This window comes from Panthera tigris, chromosome D1 (genome assembly GCF_018350195.1).
Source record: "Panthera tigris isolate Pti1 chromosome D1, P.tigris_Pti1_mat1.1, whole genome shotgun sequence".
Lineage (NCBI taxonomy): Eukaryota > Metazoa > Chordata > Mammalia > Carnivora > Felidae > Panthera > Panthera tigris.
In genome coordinates, this window is record NC_056669.1 from 88,946,355 (window position 1) to 88,971,923 (window position 25,569).

Sequence of the window (25,569 nt, forward strand, 5' to 3'; positions counted from 1 at the left end):
ATGAGTTGGGTGGGTAAATCTATCTTATGAGACGTGTTTATTTTTTCCTCCACAATTTGCTTCTACTCTGCAACTGTTGCTGCCTTTCAGAAAATGAAAAGAGCTCATAATAGGACCGAATTTCCCAGATGGATGTCCTTGCATTTGCTCTTTTTTTTCCCCAGCGTGAATAACTTGCCCCCTTTTATCTCTCATCCTTTTATAGTTGATGGGGTTTTTGAAGCTAGGATATCAGTGGTAAATGGTTCCATATGTCTTTCAGAGATTTTCTCAAATATTAGCATATTTTTTTGTTCTTTATAATAAATTTTATTAATGAAACATTTTTTAAGGGATGGGGAAGAGGACCAAGAATAACACGAAGGAAGCCTGTGTGCCTTCCACCCGGCTCCCTTGAATTCTGATATTTGGTCATGCTTGCTTCAGATTGTTTCAAAGAAAGAAATCTTATGTTTGCAGTTCATTGTGTCCCCTCTGATCCCATTCGCCAGACGGTGACCACGCTCCTGAATTTGCTATTTTTCTTTTCCTGTACAATGAAAAAAGAAATACTTTTGCATTTGTATCTACCCGTGAAAGTCTTCTAGTCTTCAGGCTTGACTTCAGTGATATTCTGCAACCTGCTCTTTCTTCACTGAGCATTGGGTTTCTCAGAATTGACCCGTGTGGATCCATGCCACCTCAGCTGATTAAGTTGAAGCCTTGGGTGCTGTTCCATCGTGTGGATGCAACCCTATTTTTCATCCATCCTGCTTTTGCTGAACATTGAGTTTGTCTTGCAATTTTCTATGCTAGTGGTACCAGCCGGGAACGTGCTCCTGCTGTTGTCTCTTGTGCGTTTCTCCCCGTGCCTGGGGTGTGCACCAGAAGATGATGGGCAGGTCAAAGGGTAGGAGCATCTGCGGGGTCACTAGGAGCTCCCAGGTCGTCGCTCCGAGTTCCTCCATCACGTGCAGCGTGCGTTCCTGTTGCGTCACATCGTCTCGCTACTTGAGAATGTCAGACTCCACCTTTTTGCAAGTCTGATGGGTGCGAAGGAGAACTTTCTTGTTTCGTGAATTATGTTTTGATTACAAGTGAGACTGAGGACATCTGAAGTGATTGTTTGATATTTCTCGTCAGTGAAAGCACCTGTTCGTACATTCTGTCCAGTTTTCTGTGGGATGGCTTGTGTTTTCTCATTCAGTCTTGTAGGAAAATCCTGGGTAGTGAGCTCTGTGGGTCCTAAATGTGGCAGATACAGCCTTTCAGTTAGTGGCTTACCTTTTAGGTTTGTTTGTGGTATCTTTTGATGAGCAGGAGTTTTACGCTTTAGTGTGGTTGTATTTCTCAATCTTTATGGTCTATGCTTTTTTTTTTTTTTTTTTTTTGAGTCTTATTTCGGAAATCCTTCCTTATCCTGAGCTCGTAAAGATAGCTTTTTGGCCTAATTGAAGCTTATTTTGTTTTTCTGGCCTTATTCCTTGGTTTGGTTTGGGATTTTCCATACGCGCCCTGCCTGGGTGTCTCTGTGTGGAGTGTAATACAGGTAATACAGGCTGCAGAACGGTTCCCAGTGACCGTAGGGATTATTGCAGCCATCTCCGGGCAGATAGGGTTGAGCTGAACTTGGGGTCAGAGCAAACTCCTTCTTCTTGACCCTGTGGCTGTTTCTGAGACGTGCTTAAGTGCAGGGTTGATCGGCCCTCTCTTAAGCCTGGCTTATCTGCGGGCCTGATAAAAATTGGTCATAAAGCCGTCCCCTTTCTTGTCCTTAGTTTAGCTGCACTGCCTGATTCGCACTTCCTGCTGCTGCTGATTGAAGCTGAAAGGACAGAAGGGGCATGTGGGGGACAGCTCCTGCCCCAGGTTCTCCCCCGGGCCTGACACCCTGGGCCTGGTGTGCAGCCAGCCCTTGGCAAGGGCTCTGGTGTGTGCACAAGTTCATCTGGTGGTTCTTCGCTTCTGTTCTTTTCCTCCTGGGTGCTCAGAAGTGTTCTACAGACCCGATGTCATTTATCCATTGCATTTTGCACGGAAATCTGAATGGGTTCAAGTAGGGTTTGGGTAAAGTCATAAAACTTGAGAATGTCCCAGCTGGCAGGGTCCTGATGCATCATCCCTCTTTCAGTCAGTAAGCACTTCCTGAGTGTCTGCTGGGTGTCTGGAACCTTGCTAGTTGCTGAACACACGGGGAGCAGGACAGCCAAGGTCTGCGCCCTCATGGTTTTGGGGAGCAGCCATTGAACCACAGGGATCATTTCAGATCCTGAAAGTGGTGGGGATGTGGGATAGAGAGGAAGTGTCTTTGGATGATGCCCCCTAAGGTCATTTTGTTATTTTGAATAGACCTGCCATCTTCTAGCTTAGGAGTCCGTAAACTGTGCCCCATGGGCCAGAGCCAGCCCACTGAAGTCACCTAGCTAATAAGGGTTTTAACATTTTTAAATGGTGAAAAAAATTAAACATTTGCGATAGATTTTGATGATAGGGAACACTAACCTTGAACCTTATCAAGTGCAGTGTTACCTGCCCCCTCTCCCACCACCACCCCCCACCCCGTAATTCTATTCTTCTCATTAGTAGACCTGTATTATGAAAAATTGTTCTCAATAATGATCATGTGTTGAATTTTACCAATGCATATTTTGTGGAACATTTTTTCTCTCCTTTTATAGAAGTACCTGTCTTTAAAAACATTTTTTTAAATGTTTATTTATTTTTGAGAGAGATATAGAGCAGAAGCAGGGGAGGGGCAGGGAGAGAGGAAGACCCAGAATCTGAAACAGGCTCCAGGCTCTGGGCTGTCGGCACAGAGCCCAACACGGAGCTCGAACCCATGAACCGTGAGATCATGACCTGAGCTGAAGTCTGATGCTTAACCTACTGAGCCACCCAGTTGCCCCAGTACCTTTCTATCTTTAATTTGGCTTCCTGTCTTGCACAGCCTAAAATATGTACTACCTGGTCCCAAAAGTTGCTAGCTGTGTGACTTTGGGCAGGTTGCTTCTTGAGTCTCTTTTCCTCAACTGCAAAATGGGCATGGCTGCCTAGTGCATGGGGCTGTTGTGAAGGACAAGAACTGATATGTTAAAGTCCTGTCATGTGTTGAGAGCTGCAGCAGATGTTAGATCATCCCTAGGGGAAGATCAATAATAATCAATTCCTTAAGGGCTGTTAAAGGGAGGGTCGTGAGGGAGGGGGAGCAGGGTGGGGCTCCGTGCCCACCCCTGAGGGTCAGCATCATGAGGAACAGCCCCCTCCAGCATTGCCATCCAGCCCCCTGAGCTGTGGACCGCGGACCTTGCAAGGGCTGCATCCCGAAGGCTCTGCAAATCCCCACGACGTTAACGCTCTTCCTACATAATTTTCCCCATGAAATGCGATGAAGCATAACTAAAAAATGTAAGTAACAGCTTCAGGCCCTTAATGAGGCTATAAATACAGGGCAGAAATAATTTCGAAAGCCATTTCCTGGTGAAGAACTGTCCCTTTCGTAGACCTCTTCACTTTCGCTTTGCTTGGCCCATCAATACTAGCCATTGGCTTTCTTTGCCAACTCATTTTAGGGAGGAAACAGAGCATTGATCATCTTGTAGCGGTTGCCGTTTTGCATTTCAAGGCAAAAGCAAACAAGAAACCTGCGTGGAGCGCAGAGGCTGCACGGACAGCGAGGCTCACTCCCTGCTTAGGAGACTTGCTCCATCCGTCAGCTGTTCCTGCAGCAACACTCTCTTCCTTCAGTGTCGGTGTGAGCAGGATACCCTGTACGTGTAAACATGGAGTCTGTGTAAATATGGAGTCTGTGAATGCCAAGGCTCAGCAGTCCCGGGCTCAACCTGTGAGGCGTTTTATGCCTTCTCACCCATTTCCCTGGGCTGTATCTTCCTCGAACGGATGGGTAAACGGGGTTTGGGGCCCCTGGAATGTTCTCCCAGGGAGGAGCTGTGTGCAGAGTCTAGACAGAAGTAGAGGCCTGGCTGTGCATAGGTACTTGGAGCCAGAGGCACAGCCTCCCTCCGGGCTCACACATCCCCCTGTGACCGCTCCCTTTTGATGGCAGCCAGAACGTTCCCCAAAGCAGAGCTCAGCAGGAAGCAGTTTGGTGAGAACTGAACGGATCGGGGTTGTGCTTGGGACAGATGTCTCTGGTTCCGTCTGACACTGATGCCACCACGCAGAGCAGTCTGGGGTCCGAGGGACTTTTAGGGACTTTCCAGGGATGTTCGCAAACGAGTCCTTGCAGACCAGCCCACTTGGTGCTGTACATGTGCCCGTGCATGGAACGTGTGTGTCGAAGAAGCGAGTTCAAAGGGAAAACAGACGGTGGCTTCCAGCGGCTTATAGCGTTATGTTTGTTGGCACCAGGCAGTGGGAGGAGGTGTGTTAATTCTCCAGGGAGGGTTTTAGGGTAGCTCTGTTTGAGCGCTGAAAAACAGAACGCCAGGCTGTCGGCACGTACGTGGGCATGTCTTGCTTTGTTGTTCCTTGAGCCTGCACATGGGATTGTCGGGAGGCGAGGGATGAAAACAGAGGCGACTGGACAGAAATTGGGAAGGAGGGCCTGTCGATAGTTTGCAGATGTCGGTTCTGCATCGCGTCATGACAAGGAGTGTCCTGGCGGAGAGCGGCAGAGGGAGAGAGGAGCGTGTGGGGGCCTCTGGCGGGGAGAATGGGTTTCCCATTTCTCAGCTGGAAAAGTCAACATCACTCACTGCGCGCGTTCCAGAAGGACAGTTTGGGAGGACGCAGCAGCTGTCTGTGTTTCTGCTGTTGCTCCGGGTGTGGCTCCCTCATCCGGGATAAATTCGTGGATGCCAGAACTTTTGGGAGAAGCTGCTGCTCGCTGTTTGCCTTTGCCTGTTGGGGGAGGACTTGGAATTTTTTTTTTTTTTCCTTGGTGCAGATGGTATAGTTATTTTAAGTAAGTGATGTGCTGCAGTGAACATGGGCAACTCTTTTCATTTTTCAGCTTAATGAAAAAAAGAAAAGGGGGAAGGAAAAACCCCAGCTAGCCAACTGCGTGCTAATGCTTGTCTTTTTTGGATTCTAAATGTGTCCCAAGGCACTGAGATGGGATAAATATTTCAGCCACTAGAAAGTCCTGCTGTCGGGCTGAAAAGATTTCTTACCTCTTTTAAAGCAGACGGGGTAGTAATTTACGTGCACAAATCCAGACGCCCCCACGTCCCTTATTTTCAACTATGTATGTATAGATCCCACTGCCTTTCATGGGGATGAAGCAGGCAGGGGATGGAACTTTGCGAGGAAGAGTATGCAGGGTGGGAATAAACCATAAGCGAATGCTTGGCTGTCCTCTTAGACAAGCCATGCATGTCTGTTGGGCCCTTAATCACCTCTTCGAAGACCCTGGCTCCCAATACACATTCTGAGGTACTGAGGGATAAGGCTTCAACATATTAAATTTTGGGGCGGTGAATGGGGGGCACAATTCAACCTGTCTCACCAGGTGAAAGGTGGGTGGAAGAATCAGTGTCCGTAAGTAGCAATGTATGGGGGCCTCCGTGCAGGGAAGACATTCATATTCTAGGAAACGAGGTTGCAAAGGTAGGCAGGGGCTGATCACGACAGGCCTTGTAAACCGTGGCACGAGTCTTAGATTTACTCATAAGGGCACTGAGAAGCCATCAGTAGCATTTTAAAATCTCACTGCTGTGAGGGGACAGAACCTGGGGGGCATGGGAAAAGCAGGTTGGGGGGTTGGTTTTCCCAGACTTCCTCAAGGACTTCCTTGGCACTACAGACGTTTCGGGCTGGATACTTCCGTGTGGTGAGGGGCGGCATTCCCAGCCTTGATTCTCTAGAGGCCGCCACCAAAAATGTCTCCCAGACATCACCATGTGTGCCCCAGGTGGGCACAATTGTCCCCTGTTGGGAACCACTGGTTTAAAATAATTTTGTTTTAATGTTTATTTATTTTTGAGAGAGAGAAAGGGAGAGAGAGAGACAGAGGGGTAGGGGCAGAAAGAGAGAGGGAGACCCAGAATCCAAAGCAGGCTCCAGGCTCCAAGCTATCAGCACAGAGCCCAATGTGGGGCTTGAACCCATGAACCATGAGATCCCGACCTGAACCAGAGTCGGATGCTTAACTGACTAAGCCATCCAGGCACCCCAAGAACCATTGGTTTAGATGGGATCGTTCCAGTTTAATAAAAGCGCACTGGATGGGTTTCAGGAAGATTTTTGAAGACAAAGCCTACAGGATTTAACTTCTCTTTGCCTTGGTTTCTCCTCACGCTTTTGAGGTTGGTGATCTTGTCCCTTCCCTGAAGCACAAGGCTCCGTGCCGTCTGCGTTTATAATGGAGTTGCTCAGGAGCTCACAAAGAGCGCTCCTCTGTGTTAGCCTTTGCTGGGCCCAGGGATCCCTGGTCCTGCCGGTGAAGCACCTCAAGCCTATGCTGGCAGGGCCACCTGTGTATGACGGATGTGGTACTTGGTCTTTGTGCCGTGCCCTTTCACTTGTCAGAGCCTTGCACGCCCAGCCTGTCGACTGACTCTCAGAGCAAGCACTCTGGAATCCAATCTGGCCCATTTTCTGGCTCTGGAAATCTGTTTATCTGAACAGGATTTCACAGTTGCAGTGACTTTTCTAGGGGGCTTGCCTTCGAGGAGGCAGCTCTACAGAGGCATATGTGGGTGATTTCCAAACAAAACAGAGTGACAGTTGCCTTCTGGAGCCCGGAGGAATTCCCTGGGAGCTTGCTGGTGAAGCCCAGAGCAGTTGTAAGGAAACAGCTGGAATGGGTGGGCGGTCTGGGTTGTGCGTTCCGTGGCTGGCTGGGATCCAGCACCTGACTGCCCTTCTGGGCTTCTCTCCTGTGATTCCCCTTGTCCTGTGACTGCGCTCACCCAGAGGTGTTGAATCGGTTTCATGCTTTTCTCTGGGTTGCTGGAGGCTTTCTGGAGTCCGGTCTTGAGAGGGATTCTTTTACTGAGTGTGGGCTCAGTGGACAGGGCACCATGTCTGGTAATGGCTGACCCAGGGGTGGGATAGGGGAAATAGCGACACAATATGTCTGCAATTCCTGACGGTCAGAGCCGTGAGGGTTTTTTATTCTATACCCTTCAGTGCCCTGGGCTGAGCTTTCCTGTGCTCTTCAGGCCTGAAGGGCCTTATGTTCTATCTCTCTGTGTATTAGCATCCACTGTAAATGCCACTTCTTCCCTGGAACCTTCTGTAACATGTTAAAACTTGACTTTACCTTAAGAACGTTGGGGACCCATTCAGTGGCTTTTTAAAGTGAGAAAGAGTCACGATCGATTTGCCCTTTAGAAAGATCCTGCTGGCCACAGAGGCGTGGCGGGGAGGCGAGGAGGCCAGGCTGGGAGCAAGGTTGGTGCGAGGTGGCGATCCCTTGGGCTGGAGTCAGGCCTGTGGCATTGAGACTGGCGTGCAGGGCTCAGCTGTTGGCCCTCCAAAGGGGATGATGGAGCGAGGAGGGGTCAAGAGAGATGTTCAGGATACTAGTGTGGGGAGTAAGGCAGGGCGAGGCCCTTCACTGTAGCTGTTGTTATGGAATTCTTCAGCGACCTACAAAAGTTCGTTTCCAGGAGGGAGATGTGCACGCATGTTACTCAGCGTGGCGGGGTGGATGGTCTGCGAGGAAAATCCACGGCCGATGTGGTGCTGCCTGCCTAGGGCTGCGTCCTTTCCAATTTCTTGTTGCCTGTTTGTTCCACTTGTAAAATACTTTTAGTGCCATCCCAGTAGTGCTGGAGCTGCCACAGCAGAGTAAGGGCTCATTTCTGCTGGGAAAAGTCAGGGAACAGTTCAGACGGAGAGTTACATACACGTTGTGTGCAAAAGGGTACGCAGGGGTTTCCTAGGACACTCACGGGTCGAAGGGCATTCCGGGTAAAATTAAGAAGCTACGTAAAGGCTAGCGGCATGAAAAAGAGGTCACGTCCGGGATCTGGAGTGAGATGCTTCTCTTTGGCAAAGCTTGTGAAAGAGGGTCCTTGGCCCTGCTGTCTTCCTCTTGCTCCCAGGCAGGTCTGGACACCCCTCTTTCTCTGCACATGGCAGTAAGACCACTGGCATAGCCCCATGCCTTCCTGGGCTGCAGGGAGGAGCCCCACCTTTCATCTCTGCATCCTTAGGACCTACACAAGTGTCTGGTCACAGATGTTCGATGAATGGCTTATTGAAGATTCAGAGAGGACCCCTGGAGGGCCTGGTCTTTTTTTCTCCTTTTCCCCTAAAACAACGTTACTTCCAGATGGCTCCTTATCTCCTGGCTGCTGAACACGCTGGCTCAGACTGATGAGATTCATTAGATTCTGGCTCCCTTGAAAATCTGTCCCCAGGGTCCATTGGTGGATGAATTCAGCAGCCCCGTCCCCACGAAGAGCCTTTGCTCTTCTCTGTTTGCTGTCCAGCCTAAGACTTGGCCTTTTCTCATCAGGGCCTCAGCATTTGGTGACTGTGCTCGGACTGTGCCCTGGAATCTAAACCCTGGGGCTTCATTCTAAACCTCCAGGAGTTCTTGGCAAATAGTTCAGTGACCTTGGTGCCCTGAGTTCAAGTTTCAGTTTGGCCTTTCCTCCCCATATGACCATAGGTGGGTTTGTGGGCTAAAGTGAGATGGTCTCCCGGTGTTCCTGCTGACAGGCCCAGGTTCAAATATCTGGTGATTGTAGGGCCACGGGGTCTGAGGCCCGGAAAGAGCCCATGATTCCTGCAGTTGGATGGATTGGGAGTCCAGAGCTCACTCCTGTCCTGGAACTTTCATTTTTAGCCACAGCTGATGGCCTGGAAAGAATTTGGGTTTTATAACCAACCTTTTTTTTTTTTAATTTTTATTTCTTTTTCTTTAAAAAAATTTTTTTTTTTTTAGAAAGAGAGCAGGGGAGAGGGGCAGTGGGAGAGGGAGAGAGAGAATCTCAAGCAGGCTCCGTGCTCAGTGCAGAGCCTGATGCTGGGCTCTATCCCATGACCCTGGGATCATGACCTGAGCAGAGATCAAGGGTCGGACACTCAACCAAACTGAGCCACCGAGGTGCCCCACGACCAAGCTTTTTGACAGAGAAAGAAGAAAGTCAGTGAACATCAGTTGTGTGCCAAGCACTTTCTACAGGCTTTCCCTGTATTTTTCCATTTAGTTCTCTTAGAATCTCCAGGGTGGGGGTTGGGTGGATTATTGGTCCATTTTGCAGATGAGGAAACTGAAGCCCAGGGAAGTAACGTTGCCTACCGGAAGTCTCACATATGTGAGCCATGTCGAACAAGAGCCCCATCGGTTGTGGGGGCTCGCGTCCCTGCCGCCTCCGCCTGTCTCATGTCCCCGTCCCCTCTCTCTTCTGCAGAGAGCCAGCTGCTCCCTGGAAACAACTTCACCAATGAGTGCAACATTCCAGGCAACTTCATGTGCAGCAACGGGCGGTGCATCCCCGGCGCTTGGCAGTGTGACGGGCTACCCGACTGCTTCGACAAGAGTGATGAGAAGGAGTGCCGTGAGTGGCCTGGCCTCTTGCTGGGGTGGGGGTGGGGGAGATCCTGGGGCAGAGGGGAGGAGGGCCTGATCCGGCTCAGACCCTGCACACCCCACGTGCTGCAAGCTGGTGCGTTTGTTTGGGCCTCCGGCCAGCCGCCCTGCCTTCTCCACTCCGCAGCTGTGCCTGGGAGCAGCGAGGTCTGTGCAGAGACAGGAGTCTTGGTGGGGACAGAGTCACAGTCTCAGGAGAACAGAGGTCCCTTCCAGCAGGCTCTACTAAACCCCACCCTGAGGCACTGCTTTTTGCATTCCATGTGAGGACTCCGAGACTCCCAGAGGTTACATGGCTGCGGTGTCCCCCCAGCTAGCAAGCAGCAGATCTGGATTTGAATTCAGGGCTGCCTGCCTGACCCCAAGGCCCCGGCTGGTGATCATCTTTCCCATCTCGTACATGGTGGAATGTTCTTAGTGACTAAATACGGTGTAGCGTCATGCCAAGTATACGGCCCAGGGCTGGTGGTGACTTGACGGCAATTTGCTCTTGTTGGCCCTTCTCTCTGCTGATATGGCATGGGCAAATGGGGGTGGTTCTTTCTTACCCTCCCCCCCGCCTTCTCCTTCTTCGGCCTCTTTCCTATTTTGTGCCCTCGAAATCTGCAGACGTGAGTCGAGGGCGTCCGGGGTGCTGGACGATCACGCTCCCCGCCCCGTGGAGTGCGTTTCTCTTCCATGGTGTGGCACCGCAGAGTGAGCTCGGCCGTGGCACCCTGGCAGGCAGGAAGCACACCTGAGGAGCGCTGGGCCTAAGGGTGTTCTAATGGGTCACTGCCTTGGGACCACACAGCTGGCTGGACACTGGTTCTTGGCTTGTCTGTGGGCTTCGGGCACCAGGCCACAGGGCCTCACTGACAGGAGAACCGTGTGTTCTGGCTCCGAATCTTCCAGAGAGGGCTCTGGAAGCCAGCCGAGGAAATGGCTGAGAGATGATAATTTGAACTTTGCCATGGCTGTTACTGGGATTTGACGCACGGGAAGAAGAACTGGGTTTGGAGCCCAGTCTGGAGCCAGCACGCCCCCACCTTCATGATGCTCTCCCTCAGACAGGCTGCTCGCTCAGAGATTGGCCCCTTGTCTGTCCCAGGGCTCCAGGATCCCCCACCTGCCTGCTCCCACTCCCCAGGGAAGGTTTGGGAGGGGGTGGGTTAGGAATATGTTGTGTTTATTCCGCGTGTGGGGGGAATATTCATTTTGCTTGTTGCAGGTGACTGTTTTTCTAAATGGACCAGCATACGTAAGGCGTTTTCATTTTTCAGAGTTTTAAACACAGTATTAATAATGTCTATTTCAGCTTTCTCTGTTTCTTGGTCTTTAAAATTGCTACAAACGTAACGTTTGTAATTTGAGTTACATATGTGATTGTATGGGTGAACTCTACAGTCTGTCCAGTTTTGGGGTGCCTGGGTGGCTCAGTCGGTTAAGCATCTGACTTCAGCTCAGGTCATGATCTCACAGTTCATCGGTTCGAGCCCTGCATTGGGCTCTGTGCTGACAGCTCAGAGCCTGGAACCTGCTTTTGATTCTGTCTCCCTTTCTCTCTGCCCCTCCCCAACTTGTGCTCTGTCTCTCTCTCAGAAATAAATAAACATTAAAAAAAAAGAATTTAGAATCTGTCCAGTTTTGAGCATTATTAAAACTACACAAATATGTGGAATGACCATTTTCAGAATATGGTATGTATTTGAACTCTGGTTAACACAGATTGTCTTTAGCTGAGCTGGGACTATTTAGCACAGGGTCCGTTTATGAAAGAATACACGGTTTGGAGTTGAGACTTAAGTTTTATTTCCAGCTTTGTCAATAGAAGCTGTGTAATGTTAGGAGATTCTGTGTCTTGTGTCAGTCCAGTTCCATGATTTCAGAATTCATGCACAAACTGGAAAAGGTGATGGAAAGAGAATTAAAAAACAAAAAAATGCCCAGCAGCTGCCTCGCGCTATTTAGTTTGGTTTGGAACAGGCTTGTTTTGGCTGTTCTCATTTTTGTCTCCTCATTTCCTACCCTTAACCCCCAAGCGTAGTAAGGACTTGATTGGCATTTACTTAGTGTTTTGATCAAAACATAATTTCAGGGGCGCCTGGGTGGCTCAGTCAGTTAAGCATCTGACTCTTGATTTTGGCTCAGGTCATGATCTCAGGGTTGGTGAGACCAAGTCCCCCGTCAGGCTCTGCACTGATAGTGTGGAGCCTGCTTGGGATCCTCTCTCCCCATCTCTGTGCCCCGTTTCCACTTGTGTGCACTCTCTCTCTCAAAATAAATATTAAAAAAAAGACCCAAAAGCCCCACAATTAAAAAAAAAAAAAGTGTATGCACAAACACACCCATTAAAGAATCTCTCCTCGGTTGACCTTCTTTTTTTTTCCTTTTTGTCTTTAAGTTATAAAAACAGAGCATTAAAAAGCTTAGGTATTAGAGGGAAGGAAAAGAGGTTGCTTTTCTAAAACAAATTCTACTTGCCTTTTGAATCTCTTACGTATTCCTTCCCAGTCTAGGACCTGATGGTCTGAGCACTGGGGAAAGACTGTGCAAATCCCTCGGCCCAGATCACATGCTCTGTGATCTTAGAGAAGGTACCAGGATATTCTAGACGTTAGCCACTGGGAAGATTGAGTGAGAAGTCCCTAACCTCATGGTGCCTCAGTTTCCTCCTCTCCAAAATGAAAAGAATAAGGCTTCTGGTAAGCATTGTTGTGAAGCTTAAATGCACCTTAAGCACACAGCACAGTGCCTGGGCGTAGTAAGTGGCTTGTAAACATTAGCTACTATTGGTCAGTCTCCACAAACTGTTTTATACAGACGTCGTCATGGCGATGGGTGATTGAGTAACCCATTTGTTTCTACTTCATATGAGAGGCCCTTTGCCACGTGACCATATTTAGCCTTCACGGTTGTTGTTTTGTGAGGTTGCTCACTGGTGCATCAAGTTGGTACCGTGTAATCTAACCACTCCTCTCTGGTGGGGTGTTCACACGTTTGGGGTCAGTTAAGGAACTTATCCATACCCGGAGGACAGCGTGCACAATGATTTCAGCTGGAGCCAGCTGAGGTCGGCCAGGCCGAGGTCTTCAACTGCACCGTCTGTCCAAGGGCACCTGGAGAGTGGCTCCCGTAGAATTCGTGCCACTTCGTGTCCTTTCTTTGATTCTTTGGAACAACGTGGTACTTCCCGGGAGGAGAGTGAAGGTGCTGATTTCCTCACCTGGAGAGCTGATTGCCTCAAGTATCCTGTGAAATAGCTTTGCCATTTACAAGGTTGTACACTTAAAAAAAGAGAGTTCTTGCCCCTTCCAAAGGGTGAGAGAAGAGTCCAGAGAGCTGTGTCGTGGTGGGATATGATGCAGTGAGAGGCTATTCTGTACCCACGGCAGAGGAGAGGTTTTTCATAAGACGGGAAGAAACTTTTTTTCATTGTAAACATAATAAAAATCACATGCTGTAAAACTTGGAACGGGGAGGAGAAAAACAATGGCATTGCACCTGAAGTCTCAACTCTAACAGAACCACCGTTAGCTTCTTAGAAGTTTTTATTCAAGGTTTTTCCCAGTTGTAATCACTGTGGGAATACAATTTTATATTTTGATCTTTCGAGGTAACATTTAACCTTTTTAACATTTTAATGTATTTTTTTCATATTTCTCTATGAGTTTTAATGCCTAGAAAAACAGTCCACTGACTTGGTGTGATATAGTTTGTTTACTCCTCATTTGGCATTTGCTTCCAGTTTTTCATTGTTAGAAATAGTGTTCAGTGTTGTGAACATGAGGGTGGATATGACTTTCTCCCTGTTTTGAGAGATTTTCTTAGGCTGAGTTCTCAGAAATGAAATTACTAGGTCAAGGGACAGGAAGCCTTTTTTGGTTCTTGAAACAGATGCCCACTTGTTTTGCTAAAGGTTGCACCAGTGTGCTCTCTCACTGGCAATGTGGGAGAATTCTGGTTTTATTTTAGTCTTGGCAGCATTGATGAATATCTTTAAAAATATTTTTTCTGGCTAATAGAAAAGTTATATATTTTTATTTTTATTTTTTTTTTATTATCTAAAGAGGTTGAGTGTTTTCCCAACCCCTATTCACTAGTCTTGTTTCTGACTTGGTGAAATGTCTATTAATGGACCAGAATAAATTTCCACCCGGGTTGAGTCATTAAATTTTCCACCTTGTGAGTCTGGAGAACCTCCTCCTTAGAATTTTGAGAGAAGAGGCTCCTTTTGGGATAGTTTGAGTGAATTTCTGCTTTTGGTTGGTAAAATGACCCAAATGGTCATTTTATCCAAATAATTTTTGGTTGGGGGGGGTAGTAAAAGGAATAGAGATATTTTAGAAAAACGTAGAAGCCCCATGAAAGCACACATTATTTGGGAGCTTTCTCTAGGTGGCACTATCCCCGGCACTTTGTACTTATTAACCCATTTGATTGTTAGGAGCCTTATGAGGAGAAGACCGTTGTCATTTTCAGATGACGAAACTGAGCCACAGAGAGATTATGCAGAGCTCGCCTATTGTCCCAGAGAATAAGTGCCCTTCACCTTCCCCATCAGAGACCACCTGTCTGTCTCTCCCTGGATCTGTGTTATTCTGCTCAATCAGATTCTCCTGTATGTTATCACTACTAACCTGCTCTTTTTTTTCTTTTTTAAAAAATGTTTATTTTAGAGAGAGAGCAGAGGAGGGGCAGAGAGAGAGGGAGACAGAGAATCCCAAGCAGGCTCCATGCTGTGGACAGCACAGAGCCCAACGCTGGGCTTGAACTCAGGAACTCTGAGATCATGACCCGAGTTGAAATCAAGGGTCGGACACTAAATGACTGAGCCACCCAGGCGCCCCTCTACAAATGTGCTTTTTTTAGAAGAGTTAGAAATGTCAATAATGTTCTTCTATGTAAATGATTTCTAAAATGGCCATTAGCGCTATGAGTCTCCGAAAGAAGAGACTGTACTGTAATTACTGCCACAAGCTGTAATAAAGCAGCAGTTCAAATATCTAGAAATATCACACATGACCTGGAATCACGAGCCTTAAGATCTCCTTCCAACTTGGTGTTGGATTTTAGCTGCCATTTATCTGTGTCCTGACCAAATGGGGGAGAGATCTTGGAAGTTTGAGTTCTGTGTCACAAAGTGGTTTTCTTCTTTGATAAATGAAATCGATCGATATCTTTGATGAGGCATGTACAGATTTTCAAATCTCAGGCCCTTTGTGCGTGTGTGTGCGTGCGTGTGTGTGTGTGTGTGTGTGTGTGTGCATGCACGTGCGCGCACATGTAGATGGAGTGGAGAGGAGATGGGGATAAATTCAAGGATCTTGTCAAATGATAAGATTTCTGTGACTCTCCCAAGTCCAGAGACAGAAAAGGACAAAAATGGAATCTGAATTTTATTTGCTTGTACTGTTTCCAACCATTTCTTGAGCACGACTGGTCATTGCTCCTGTGCGATGGCAGAAATCCATGAGAGGGTTGAAAGGGCGAGTTTGGAAAAAGGATCACCAAGAAACATAAAAGGGGGAGGAAAGGGGAGGGTTGGGGGTGGGGACAGAAACTCTTCCTTTCCTTTTGATCGTCTTTCTCATCTTCTGCCTCTGGGTGGCGCCACATGTAATGTTTTCTTGTAAGCCTGATGCTACAGGGCTAGCAGAGAGAGCGCACAAAACTGGAGTCTGAGGTATTATCCTTATCAAACTTCAGCAGTAGTTCAGCTATTCCACCAGGGCCCTCGTACCTGGCTCATGTGCAGAATTCCCCAGAAAGTCGGGATGTGGAAATTTGGATGCAGAGGTACGGACAGGGGGAAGATGGCCGTTTGAAGCCAAGGAGAGAGGCCTGGAAAAGACCCGTGCTCACCACCCTCAGAAGGAGCCAACCTGCCGATACTTTGGTTTGGGACTTTCGGCCTACTGGACGGTGAGATGATACATTTCTGTCGCGGAGGCCACCAATGTGGTGGAGGCCACAGCTCTAGCAGACTCATCCAGACATCCACCCAGCTCTCCTTTGTTTTCTAAAATTATTACGTGGTGAGTGACAGCCACCCTGCCTACTGTGTAACAGGGTGACATTCACAGGCATCCCACTTCTGCTTCTTTTCTTTAATAATTGGAAAGCAAGAATGTTACTCTTCTAGGTTGAATTGCATCCCCCCCAAAAGATATGTTGAACTCCTGAGCCCCGGTGCCTCAGAATGTGACCTTATTTGGAATTGGGATGATTGAGGTTGGATTAGTTAAGATGAGGTCGTACTGAAGTAGGGTGTCTTTATAAGAAGACAGCATGAAGAAAGGAGGGAAGAGGGCCTGGTGACAGCAGAGGCAGGATGATGCAGCCGCGAGCCAAGGAGTGTCAGGCATTGCTAGCCACCACTGGAAGCTGAAGAGACGCAGGGAAAGGCTCCACGCAGAGTCTCAGAGGGAGCATGGCCCTGCCGACATTTTGATTGTAGGCTTCCGGAAATGTGAGAGAAGAAATTTCCGTTGCTCAAAGGCGCTCAGTTTACATTGCTTTGTTGTGGCAGCCCCGGGAATCTATCCACTTACTTCCCAGGGACTGTTAAAGCCATCTGGGCTTCAGTGGGCCTTTCATCACACCCCTCCCCTGCCCCCCCACCATGCCGCCGGGCCTCTCTCTGGGAGTCATGCCCTCCGTTCCTGCTCATGTGATTGAGATGTCCTTCTCCTCCAGAGCTGAGACCTGGCAAGCCATGGTTAAGGGCTGAATTTCAAAAGCTTTCTGAAGAAGTTGAACTTCACAAAACAAAACTGGAACTTACAAGAGTCTAGAGAATATCACTGTGGTTTATCGCTATGTCCATTAAGCCCTTCGGAGAAAAACTCACTTGCCTCCATGGCATTCACTGTGCAGAAGAAATCCAAGACCCATGGGTGTTAATGTTGCCTCTTTTCTGACTTAGGCTTTTTGTTTGTTCCTGTACTCGTCTTTAAACGTCTTGGGTGATTCCAGGCATGCCCCCTGCTTCGCTTACTGTGTTTTATCTCAAATGTGAGACCATAAATCCTGTAGTTAGGAAGAGGGGCCTTGGGCCAGCCTCCATTTATGACCTCGGGCTCTGGGCACCATTTTGCCTTACTCTGTCCCTATTTCCTCATCTGTAAGAGGGGGATAATAATGCTACCTACTCCAGGGGTGATATTGAAATTACTAGGTCAAGGGTGCTATGTCCAGGCCATAAGCCAGTTAGGAATGAGCTGACCTTAAACAGTAGGCACTGTTTGCTGGTACACAGAGGGTAAAGATCAGCTCTGCTGACCACAGGACATTGTTGTCTTAAATGAGCCGATGTGTGTGAGGCTTAGAACTGGGGGCCTGGCATGTGTTAGGCATTCAGTAAATGCCAGCTGACATTTTCCCTCGATAAGCAGTAATGACATTACACCGAAACCCAAGTCTGTTGCGACATTGCTGGCCCGTGCAGTGCGGACACGACTGGTCCAGCCCGCCCCTTGCCTACCTCCCCTGGACCCTCACGTTCCCTTCTCCTCCACCCCTTCTCTTCCTGCTCTCACTTACAGAACCAAAGCCATAGCAACACCTTCTTTGGTTGGGTCAACATCTTCTCTTCAGTTTAGAGAGTCTTGAGCCAGGAGCTCTTAGGAAATTCTCTTCGGCTTCGAGCTCCAGCCACATGCCAGAGCCAGTGCACAAGGGGAGGAAACAAATATTTGAGGGTCTGAGATGAGCCTGGCAGGGAGGGAAGTTTGGAAGTGGCTCTCCTGCATGCGGCTGGGCCCCACTGGCTAATGGCCCTGCGGTTGGTCTCCGCCTGCAGAGCGGCCGCGTCAGCTTGCTCCCGGCTCTGCCACGGCCCCGCACAATTAAGCACGTAAGTGGATTTTGATGATGGCATTTTGCTTCATTGCTTGAACTGTCTTCTTCAGTCCCCACGGCCGCTACCCCGGGGTGGGAACCCGCACGGCGCCCTGCGGTGGCCTCCAAGGTTTTCGGCCTAGAATTCGTAGAAATGACAGTCTTCCCCGCCCTCTTTCTGCCCCAGATTTGCACCTTGTGCCCTGCGCCCATAGTGAGGAGAGACTTTCGGCCCTGGTGTTGAGATCTCGGCCTAAATTCCCAGGTAGTCCCCTGACGGCTGGATACAGACACTTCTGGCTTGTCAGGTTCTACTCGACCTAACACGAGTTTGACCTTGTGTTAACTTTTCTAAAAGGGCCCCGTAGCTGTTGGAAGATGCCGGCAATTTTACACTGCGAAGGGAGATACAGAGTGCTCTGAGTGTATCAGTTAGCTAGGCCTGCTATGATAAGATACCACAGACTGGATGACATTAAACCACAGAAGTGCATTCTCTCATGGTTCTGGAAGCTAGATGTCCAAAGTCAAGGTGACGACACGGCCATTCTGTCTCTGAAGCCTCTACGGGAGGGTCCTTCCTCGCTGCCTTGCTGGCGTTCCTGGGTTTCTTCGGCTCGTGGCTGGAACACTCCAGTGTCTGCCTCCACCTTCACGTGGCCCTTTCCCTGTGCATCTCTCTCTGTGTACGGATTTCCGTCCTCCTAAAAGGACGCCCATCGTTGGATTAGGGGCCACCTTAATCCATTATGACCTCACCTTAGCTAGGTTACATATGCCAAGACCTTGTTTCCAAGTAAGGTTCCATTCACAGGTTCCAGAACACAACCTGCCCCACTGGGTCCGTACAGAGGAGGAAGCATGGGCAGTGACCAGCAGCTACCACGGCCCTCTGGAGGTCCGCGGGCCGTGTGCGTTCTCACTGTATCCACTCGGGGGATTTTGTTGTCGTTTGTTTTACCCCTGCCTTTAGAGCATGATGGTCGTGGAACAAGAGCAGGTGTGTCAGTAGATCAGGAGTGGTTTGAAAGCCCGGGGAGAGTGTATTGTATGAGAAAATGAAGCATTTTTTAAAAACTCAGCTCTTTTTAAAGAGTTTTTTAAAAATTCACCTGGCATCTTGATTTGGCCATTTCCATGATGAAAAGGTACTCAGAGTGCTGGTGAGTGTGTAGGCAGCCTGTGACAGTTCTTTGCCTTGAAGGGCCTCAGGGGTGGCTCTATTACTGCATCGGGACGATAGCTCTCCGCCTTCCAGCCCACCTAGAGGAAGCTGGGAGGCCTCCCGGCCATGTTGGGCTGTAGTCAGGTCCCGTCTGTCCTGCTCAAGGACACTAAAAGCACCAATTAGTTGCCACTGTTTCTAAATTGGGAACTTGCACGTAAAAGTCAGGATTATCAGGTATTCTAGAAAAATCAGAGTTAGCGTTAGGTTGCTTTCTGCACTCAGGGTACCTTGCTTCCACTCTGCATCTGTCATGCATTTCACCATCCTGTTCGTGCGAAGGCCTCCAGTATTTCTTTCGTTCTGAGACACACATCTTTTCATGTTTTCAGAACTCTCAAGTGGAGACGCCTCTGATAATGGATGGGGTAGGAAAACGTGGTGTCCTCGTTTAATTGGCCAGGTTTTTTCCTTTCTTAGTTGTGCATAAAAGAGTGGCGTGCCTTGCAATCCACGTGTGTTGGATTCAGTGAGATAGAATTTTCTCCGATTGTTAGCATGGGATGTTTCAACCAAAAGTACAGACATTTCCAAACAGGTAGAGTGTTCCGTGTGTACATTTTCCTTAGGGTGCTTGAGGGCAGGGTGCACGTGCAGAATTTCCGGGGTTGGGGGGACGGGAGGGTGGCTCTGGAATCACACTACCTGGCTTGGGTCCCGGCTGCGTCACAGGTGTGCTTGGGGACGTGGGTGAGATACTTAGCCTCAGTTTCCTTAAATCCCATGGAATTGTTACGAGGATTAAATGAGCTAAAACCTTGACAACCTTTTAAGTAGCTGCTGGCACATAGTCAGCACTGAATAAATGTTAGCTGTATCCTTACTGGCTGTGTGGAGGCACATTTCTGGTTTATCGATTTATTTTTTTAATGTTGGCTTATTTATTTATTTTGAGAGAGAGAGAGTGGGGGAAGAGCAGAGAGAGAGAGAGAGAGAGAGAGAGAGACAGAGGATCTAAGCAAGCTCCACGCTGCCAGCCAAAGCCCACTGTGGGGCTCGAGCTCACGAACCTTGAGATCATGACCTGAGCCTAGGTCAAAGACACGTAACCGACTGAGCCACCCAGGCTCACGCATATCTGGTTTAGATCCCAGATCTGCCACTGGTTAGTCCCTTCTTTTCACGGAGCCCCAGTTTCTTCATCTGTGAAATGGGAACAGGTTTGAAAAGAGGTGTGTGAAAATCACATGTGCAGGCGCTGACGTCTGGTGCATAGTAGGCGCTTGAAGGAACACACTCTCCCATCTTCTGCCTTCCCCAGCTCTACATGACTCCCTAAAAGGGAGAGTCTTCAGGGTTGCCAGAGAGTTTTCGATCCAGGCTTCCTTGGGCTCCTGTAGTCCTCAGACATGGCCTGGAAGATGCTGTCGATTGTGCTTTCTGGCAGGTTGTCTAAGCTAAGGAAGGTGGACCCTTCTACTTCAGAAGTACTGTGAATGTTCACATCGGCTGCACGCCAGTCAAAATGAACATCTTCCCTTCTCTGAGCCATTTTCAGAAGCCAGAACCCAGGGACCCCATGATACTTCTTTTGAGGGGGGTACTGTGGGCTGCATAGGATGGGGAAGCCTCATGCCAAATTCAGTGCTCTTGAGCCCCTATTGATCCCCCGGAAGGTGAGAAGGCTCAGACTCCCTCCCAAGGTCCTGGTGCCCCTTCCCTGGGAGTTGGGACAGGAAACCTCAGACTCTGGTTGGGGGAAAGGTTGAGGTAAGGTGTTCCAGAGCCTAGAGAAAAACTGGGAGAATTTGTCCAATTTGGTCTCTTCTTGGAGGAGAGCAGCTCTTTGATTTCTTTTTTTTTTTTTTAAGTTTATTTATTTATTGAGAGAGAGAGAGCGAGTTGGGGAGGGGCAAAGAGAGAAGGGGACAGAGGATCCAAAGCAGGCTCTGTGCTGACAGCAGAGAGGCCAGTGTGGTGCTCGAACTCATGAGCCGTGAGATCGTGACCTGAGCCGAAGTCAGACGCTTAACCGACTGAGCCACCCAGGCGCCCCCCTTTCATTTCTGAATCACCAATACCCCTAGCTCTTAGAAAGATTTATCTTATTATTTCATTCTAGCTCCCCTCACACATCCCTGCTGGGGCCATTCCAGTCCTATCTGGTGGTGATAGACTCATGTGGCATCTACCAGGAACCCCATCAAGCCCCCTCTGGTTTCCTCCATCCTTCCCAGGTGATGCCAGCTGTTGTTGGGGACCTGCCACCACTTTCTCGGGAACTACCAATTTAAATGCCAATACTGTCACCAGCTGAGAAGTTAGTGGCATAGTCATCTTAAAGTCATCTTTTAAATCGACTCTTGTGCAAATATCAGCCTCACTCCGTCTTGCCAGTCCTCCCCGCCACTTCCAGAGAACTCTGTTATTACCGGCACTGCGTGCTGCCTTTTCCCTGCAAGGGGAGAATCCTAATGAAGTAGCCCGAGCTGGGGGAGTCTACGTGGTCTTGTGTCGCTAGAGTGAGTATGGTGAGGTCTCCCAGGCCTTTGTCATGCAGACACGCTCTTATAGCCAGCACTTGGCTGTGACTGCATGATGCAGTCAGTGGTAACAGGCTCTGTAATTGCTAATAAAATTTAAATGGCTGCAAAATCACAGAACATCAAAAAAAATTTTTTTTTTCCTGGCACGTCTAGACAAATTTTGCTGATCCAAGTGAGGCTGTGACCGTGCAGTCTTTTTATTTTTATTTTTTTAATGCAGACTTGTGCTTTCATCTGTGACACGGCTAGTTTGCAGTTGCCTAATGGCTTTTTAAAAAATTCAGAGACAGATGAGAAAGTAATAATTAAAAGAAGAGGATGTGGTGCATTCATATCATTCAGACACGCGACCAGAGATATTCTTTTGCTTGTAACGCTCGAGAAGAATAGTTTCTGATGGTTTAGAGTGGGAGAAGATGGGGACGGGGGGGGGGGGGGAGCAGGGAGAGAGGCTTTGAGGTCAAAAGCTAACTGTGTCCCCCTCTTAAGCGTTTCAGGAGCTTTTGGCTTTTGACATTGTTAACATCACGTCCTTTGCTAAGATGCCTGCAAAGGGAGTCCCATAAAATGTAAGAATGAAGGAGTGACTTAGGTCTAGAAGGTTTGCTGGCATCCGCGGATGAAGAGAAGGGACCGAAATCACTTACATGCATGTATGTCATGTTCTGCCACCTGGAAGAACATCAGGTTCGTTCCAAATGAGAACATAGTCTCTGAATCTTTTGGAAAGGCATCGGTTTGCAGGTGCCCGAGTTGTTTATTTCTGTCATCAGTGCCCTTCGTTGTGTGTGTGTGTGTGGGGGGGGGGGGTTGGTGAGGGTGTGGAGGCAGGTAGGTAATCCATGTCTCCGATTCTTGATAGGACGGAAATATGCAGGGCCCCAAAGACCATCTTGGCTCCTGTTGTCTCTTGTCGGGTGTACAGGATCATTCCCTGCTCGCGTTCTTTTGGAATCTGGCAACAAGCTGGTGATTTTGACTCACCTCCCGAGCTAAGAGGAGGTGCTTCGGGGAGGGCAGCCGCGCTACCCGGTGATTTTGTGGTGATCACCCAGCATGGTGTATTTTTTTTCTCTTGGCCACTTTGGGCATTTTGGCCGAGAGAGGGGGCGCTGTGGCAGGAGCCTGCTGGAGCCCTCACCCTTGCCGTGCTGCGTGTCACTGGGCCGCTTCCTGTTGTGCCCCCGGCACAGCCTGCCTCTTGATGTCTTCCCACCTCCCAGATGCTCACGCGGCTCCCAGTGGCCGGGCCGCAGGCGGACAGCCGGTGGGCAGTGGAGTGAAGCTCTGTCGCCTGATGGGGAGCAGATGCGCTGATGCAGAACGTGGCGGGTCTCAGCCACTTGCTGTCTGACATTCAAAGCCAAACCAGGATCGTTCCCGGCTCCCTGGGACGGAGGAAGCTGGCCGGCCTGATGCCGGGAAGGGGCGAGGGAGACTGCGTCGCCTGCCGCCCCCAGTTGGGGTGGGTTTCTGGGGCACAGCGGCGACGGTGCCTGATGCCGTGACCCAAGGCCTGGCCATTACGCCCAGTCCCTTCCCCGTTCCTGCCGTCACTCAGGACCTCCTCTGAGCTTCTCCTGAGATGGAAATGCAGGTGAGGCCCCCCACTCTTTCCCCAGTTAGCCTTTTCGCGGCGTGCTGGGATATTGGCCCTCGTGGTGACTTGGGGAAGAGCCTGTCTGGCCGCCCTGACTTTGGGGACAGGCCGTGGCGTAGCAGTTACGACTGTATTATTTAGGTCTGCTGAGACACAGGTACCAGGATGGGATCGGACACTCAGGAGCTTCACTGGGGGTGGGAGGGGGAGGAGGCAGGGAGAGCCCTGCCGGAGGTTTGGCACCGGAGGAAGGAGAGAGGGCAGGGGGAGGGAGAGGAGGGCAGGAGGAGCCTCACACTGCTGGCTCGGCCCACGGAAGGTTCTGCCAGGCCCATGGGATGTCCTAGAGCCGCAGGCACCTATTGGAGGAGTCCCGGCTCTTTCAGGGATGGGCCTGCCTTAGCACACCTGCCCTGCCTGGTCAGGGGCTAAGAGCAGCTCATGGGAGGTGTGGCTTTAGCCCAGGTGTGGTAGTGGGTCCAGAGGTCCTCTGCTGGGACTATCAGTCATGCTTCCTGTTCTCAGAGATCTGGGGGGTACATTTTCTTCATTGTCACAGCCACTGCTGAGCCAGGTTATACATTCGTGAATTCTCTTAACGGACATTTACAGAGCACTTTCTGTGCACTTGACCCTTGTTGGCACTGGGGGAAAACAACACATGAGGAAATCCCTGTGCTGTGAGAGCCCTCAGTCAGGTGAGAAGATGAATCCACAAACAGGCAGTGGCAGTGGTATGTGATCCATGCAGGGCAGGGCCACGTCCCGGGTGCTCTCGGATCCCACAGAAGGGACACTGATCTCCCCTGGGGCATCCAGGGCATGTTCTGGGAGAAGGCCACTGTCTAAGCTGAGGCTGGAAGAGCGAAGGTGAGCGAATGACCCAGTAAGAGGTTGAAGAACTCCAACGGAAAGAGGAAACCTACACACAGCCCCTGAGGGTAAGAGAGAGGGTGGTGTCTATTTCGGCATGCCTGTAGTAATTCCTGTGGCTCGTGGGGAGGAGGAGAGATTTTTCAGGGGGTGTTTACAGAAGTACGTGATGGGGAACCAGTCATATGGGGCCTTGTAAACCAACAAAAGACGTTAACTGTGTGCCTTGTGGTCAAGAGGCCGATGAGCGGGTCAGATCCTGCCCTACCACTTCCCAGCTGTGCAGCCCTGGGCAAGTCACCTAACCTCTCTGTACTTCTTTGCCATGTCTGTCGAATGGGATCACAATAGTCATGTTCCATCAGGTTGTGAAAATTAAGTGGCTTTCTGTCAAGCTCCTAGAACAGTACCTGTCATGCAGTAAACATTCAATAAATGTCTGTTTCAGTTCTCATCATTATCCTATACTTTAAATCGTCCTGTTCAAAAATCATGGTCAGACAGGCTTAAATGCTTGCCTGCTGGCATCTGACAGTCGCCAGACTTCTCAAAATGACACGACTGGTACGTTTTCTGAATGAATAAAAGAGTGCCGTAGTGTTGTCTCGATGGCTCAGGATGCAGCTGCTCCGGATAATATTGACAGAATCAAAAAATGAAAAACCCAAACCTCAACCACTAAGTTTCCTTGACTTTTCTCCCAAACAACAACTGAATGAACCTCGAAGCTGTCGCCACCTGGGGCTCTTGGGCTCTGAGGGACAGTCCCCAACCAGTGTTTCCAGAAGTGGGCTCGGTGGGTCACCTGACTCATCTGTTAATGTAGATTTGGGGGCAACTCAAAACCTGCTGACGCAGAGTGTCCGAGAAGGAGACCCGAGGTTCTGCGTCTTAACCGGCAGCCCAGGTGAGACTTGCTCCCACCGCGCTATGAGACTCACTTGTCCCATGGTTAGACTAACAGTCTCCGTGAAGGAGGAAGTTAGCACAAAGCTTTCACGTTGTCAGCCCCTTTCCATATCAGGGAAGGAAGGATACCCAAGAGAGCATCCCTTCTGAGAAGCCCGGGCAGGTAGGAAGCATCTCAGCTAGTGTGTGGGCCTCCAAAGCAAAACATTCTGAACACGGCACTAACCGATGCGATGGCCACGTGCCGAGGGTTAGCATTTTACTTTAAGGTGCATTCATGCATACTGTCTCCTAAAGAAAGCCAACGGATCGCGAGTGCTGTCCCTGCACTGCCCACGGAAGAAAATGACTTTATCTCCGCTGGAAATGAAATTGTCAGCAAGAGGTGCCTGGCCTTTGTAAATCTCAGCAAGTAACTCCCAACAAGATTAAATCCCTGTTAACAGTGGGTATCTCTGGGAGGTGGGATAACGGGCTACTGTTCCTTCCTGATAACTTCTTACAAGTTTTGCACGGGAGGCAGTGTGTGGAGTGCTTCAGAGTGCATAAGCCTGGCATGAGCCTGCCTGGGTCTGTCCTGCTTCCTCTGCACACTAGGCAAGTTACTGACTCTCTCTGTGCCTCACTTTCCTCATCTGTAACATGGGGAACAAATAGAAGGGATAATCAGATGCCTCACTGAGTTTAAATACATTTATAGCTGTGCAGTGTTTAGGCAATGCTTAACACTTACTAAGCTCTTGAGAAGAATTAACTATTATTATTATTATTATTTTAAAGTTTTTTAATGTTTATTTATTTGAGAGAAAGAGAGAATGAGGGAGTGTGAGTGCAGGTGAGCAGGAGAGCGGCGGGGAGAGAGGGAGAGAGAGAATCCCTGAGCAGGCTCCACACTCTGTGCAGAGCCCTACACAGGGCTTGATCTCACGGCCATGAGATCACGACCTGAGCTGAAATCAAGAGTCAGATGCTTAACTGACTGAGCCACCCAGGCGCCCCTATTTTTTTATTTTAGAGACAGAGTGCGTGAGAGGGGCAGAGAGAGAGAGAGACAGAGAGGGGGAGAGAGAGAGAGAGAGAGAGAGAGAGAGAGAGAGAGAGAGAGAGAGAGAGAGAGAATCCTAAGGCTCCTCCTTCAGCATGGAGCCTAATGTGGGGCTTGATCCCG

At 49.4% G+C, this 25,569-nt stretch overlaps 1 protein-coding gene across 6 annotated transcripts in view; it reads left to right on the forward strand.

Moving 5' to 3' along the window:
* The window catches only part of LDLRAD3 (low density lipoprotein receptor class A domain containing 3), a 262,622-nt gene that overhangs the window by 85,319 nt on the left and 151,734 nt on the right, over nt 1-25,569 (forward strand). For 2 of the 6 annotated variants that reach the window (XM_042957650.1, XM_042957647.1), the window contains exon 2: nt 9,309-9,455. The exons of 1 other annotated variant lie outside the window; for it this stretch is intronic. In XM_042957650.1, coding sequence (XP_042813584.1) covers nt 9,368-9,455 — 88 coding nt within the window. In that variant the 5' untranslated portion in view covers nt 9,309-9,367. Of the gene's footprint in view, nt 1-9,308; nt 9,456-18,142; nt 18,309-24,081; nt 24,400-25,569 lie in introns of those variants that run through there. 3 more of the 6 variants (XM_042957646.1, XM_042957649.1, XM_042957645.1) reach the window with 3 other exon arrangements.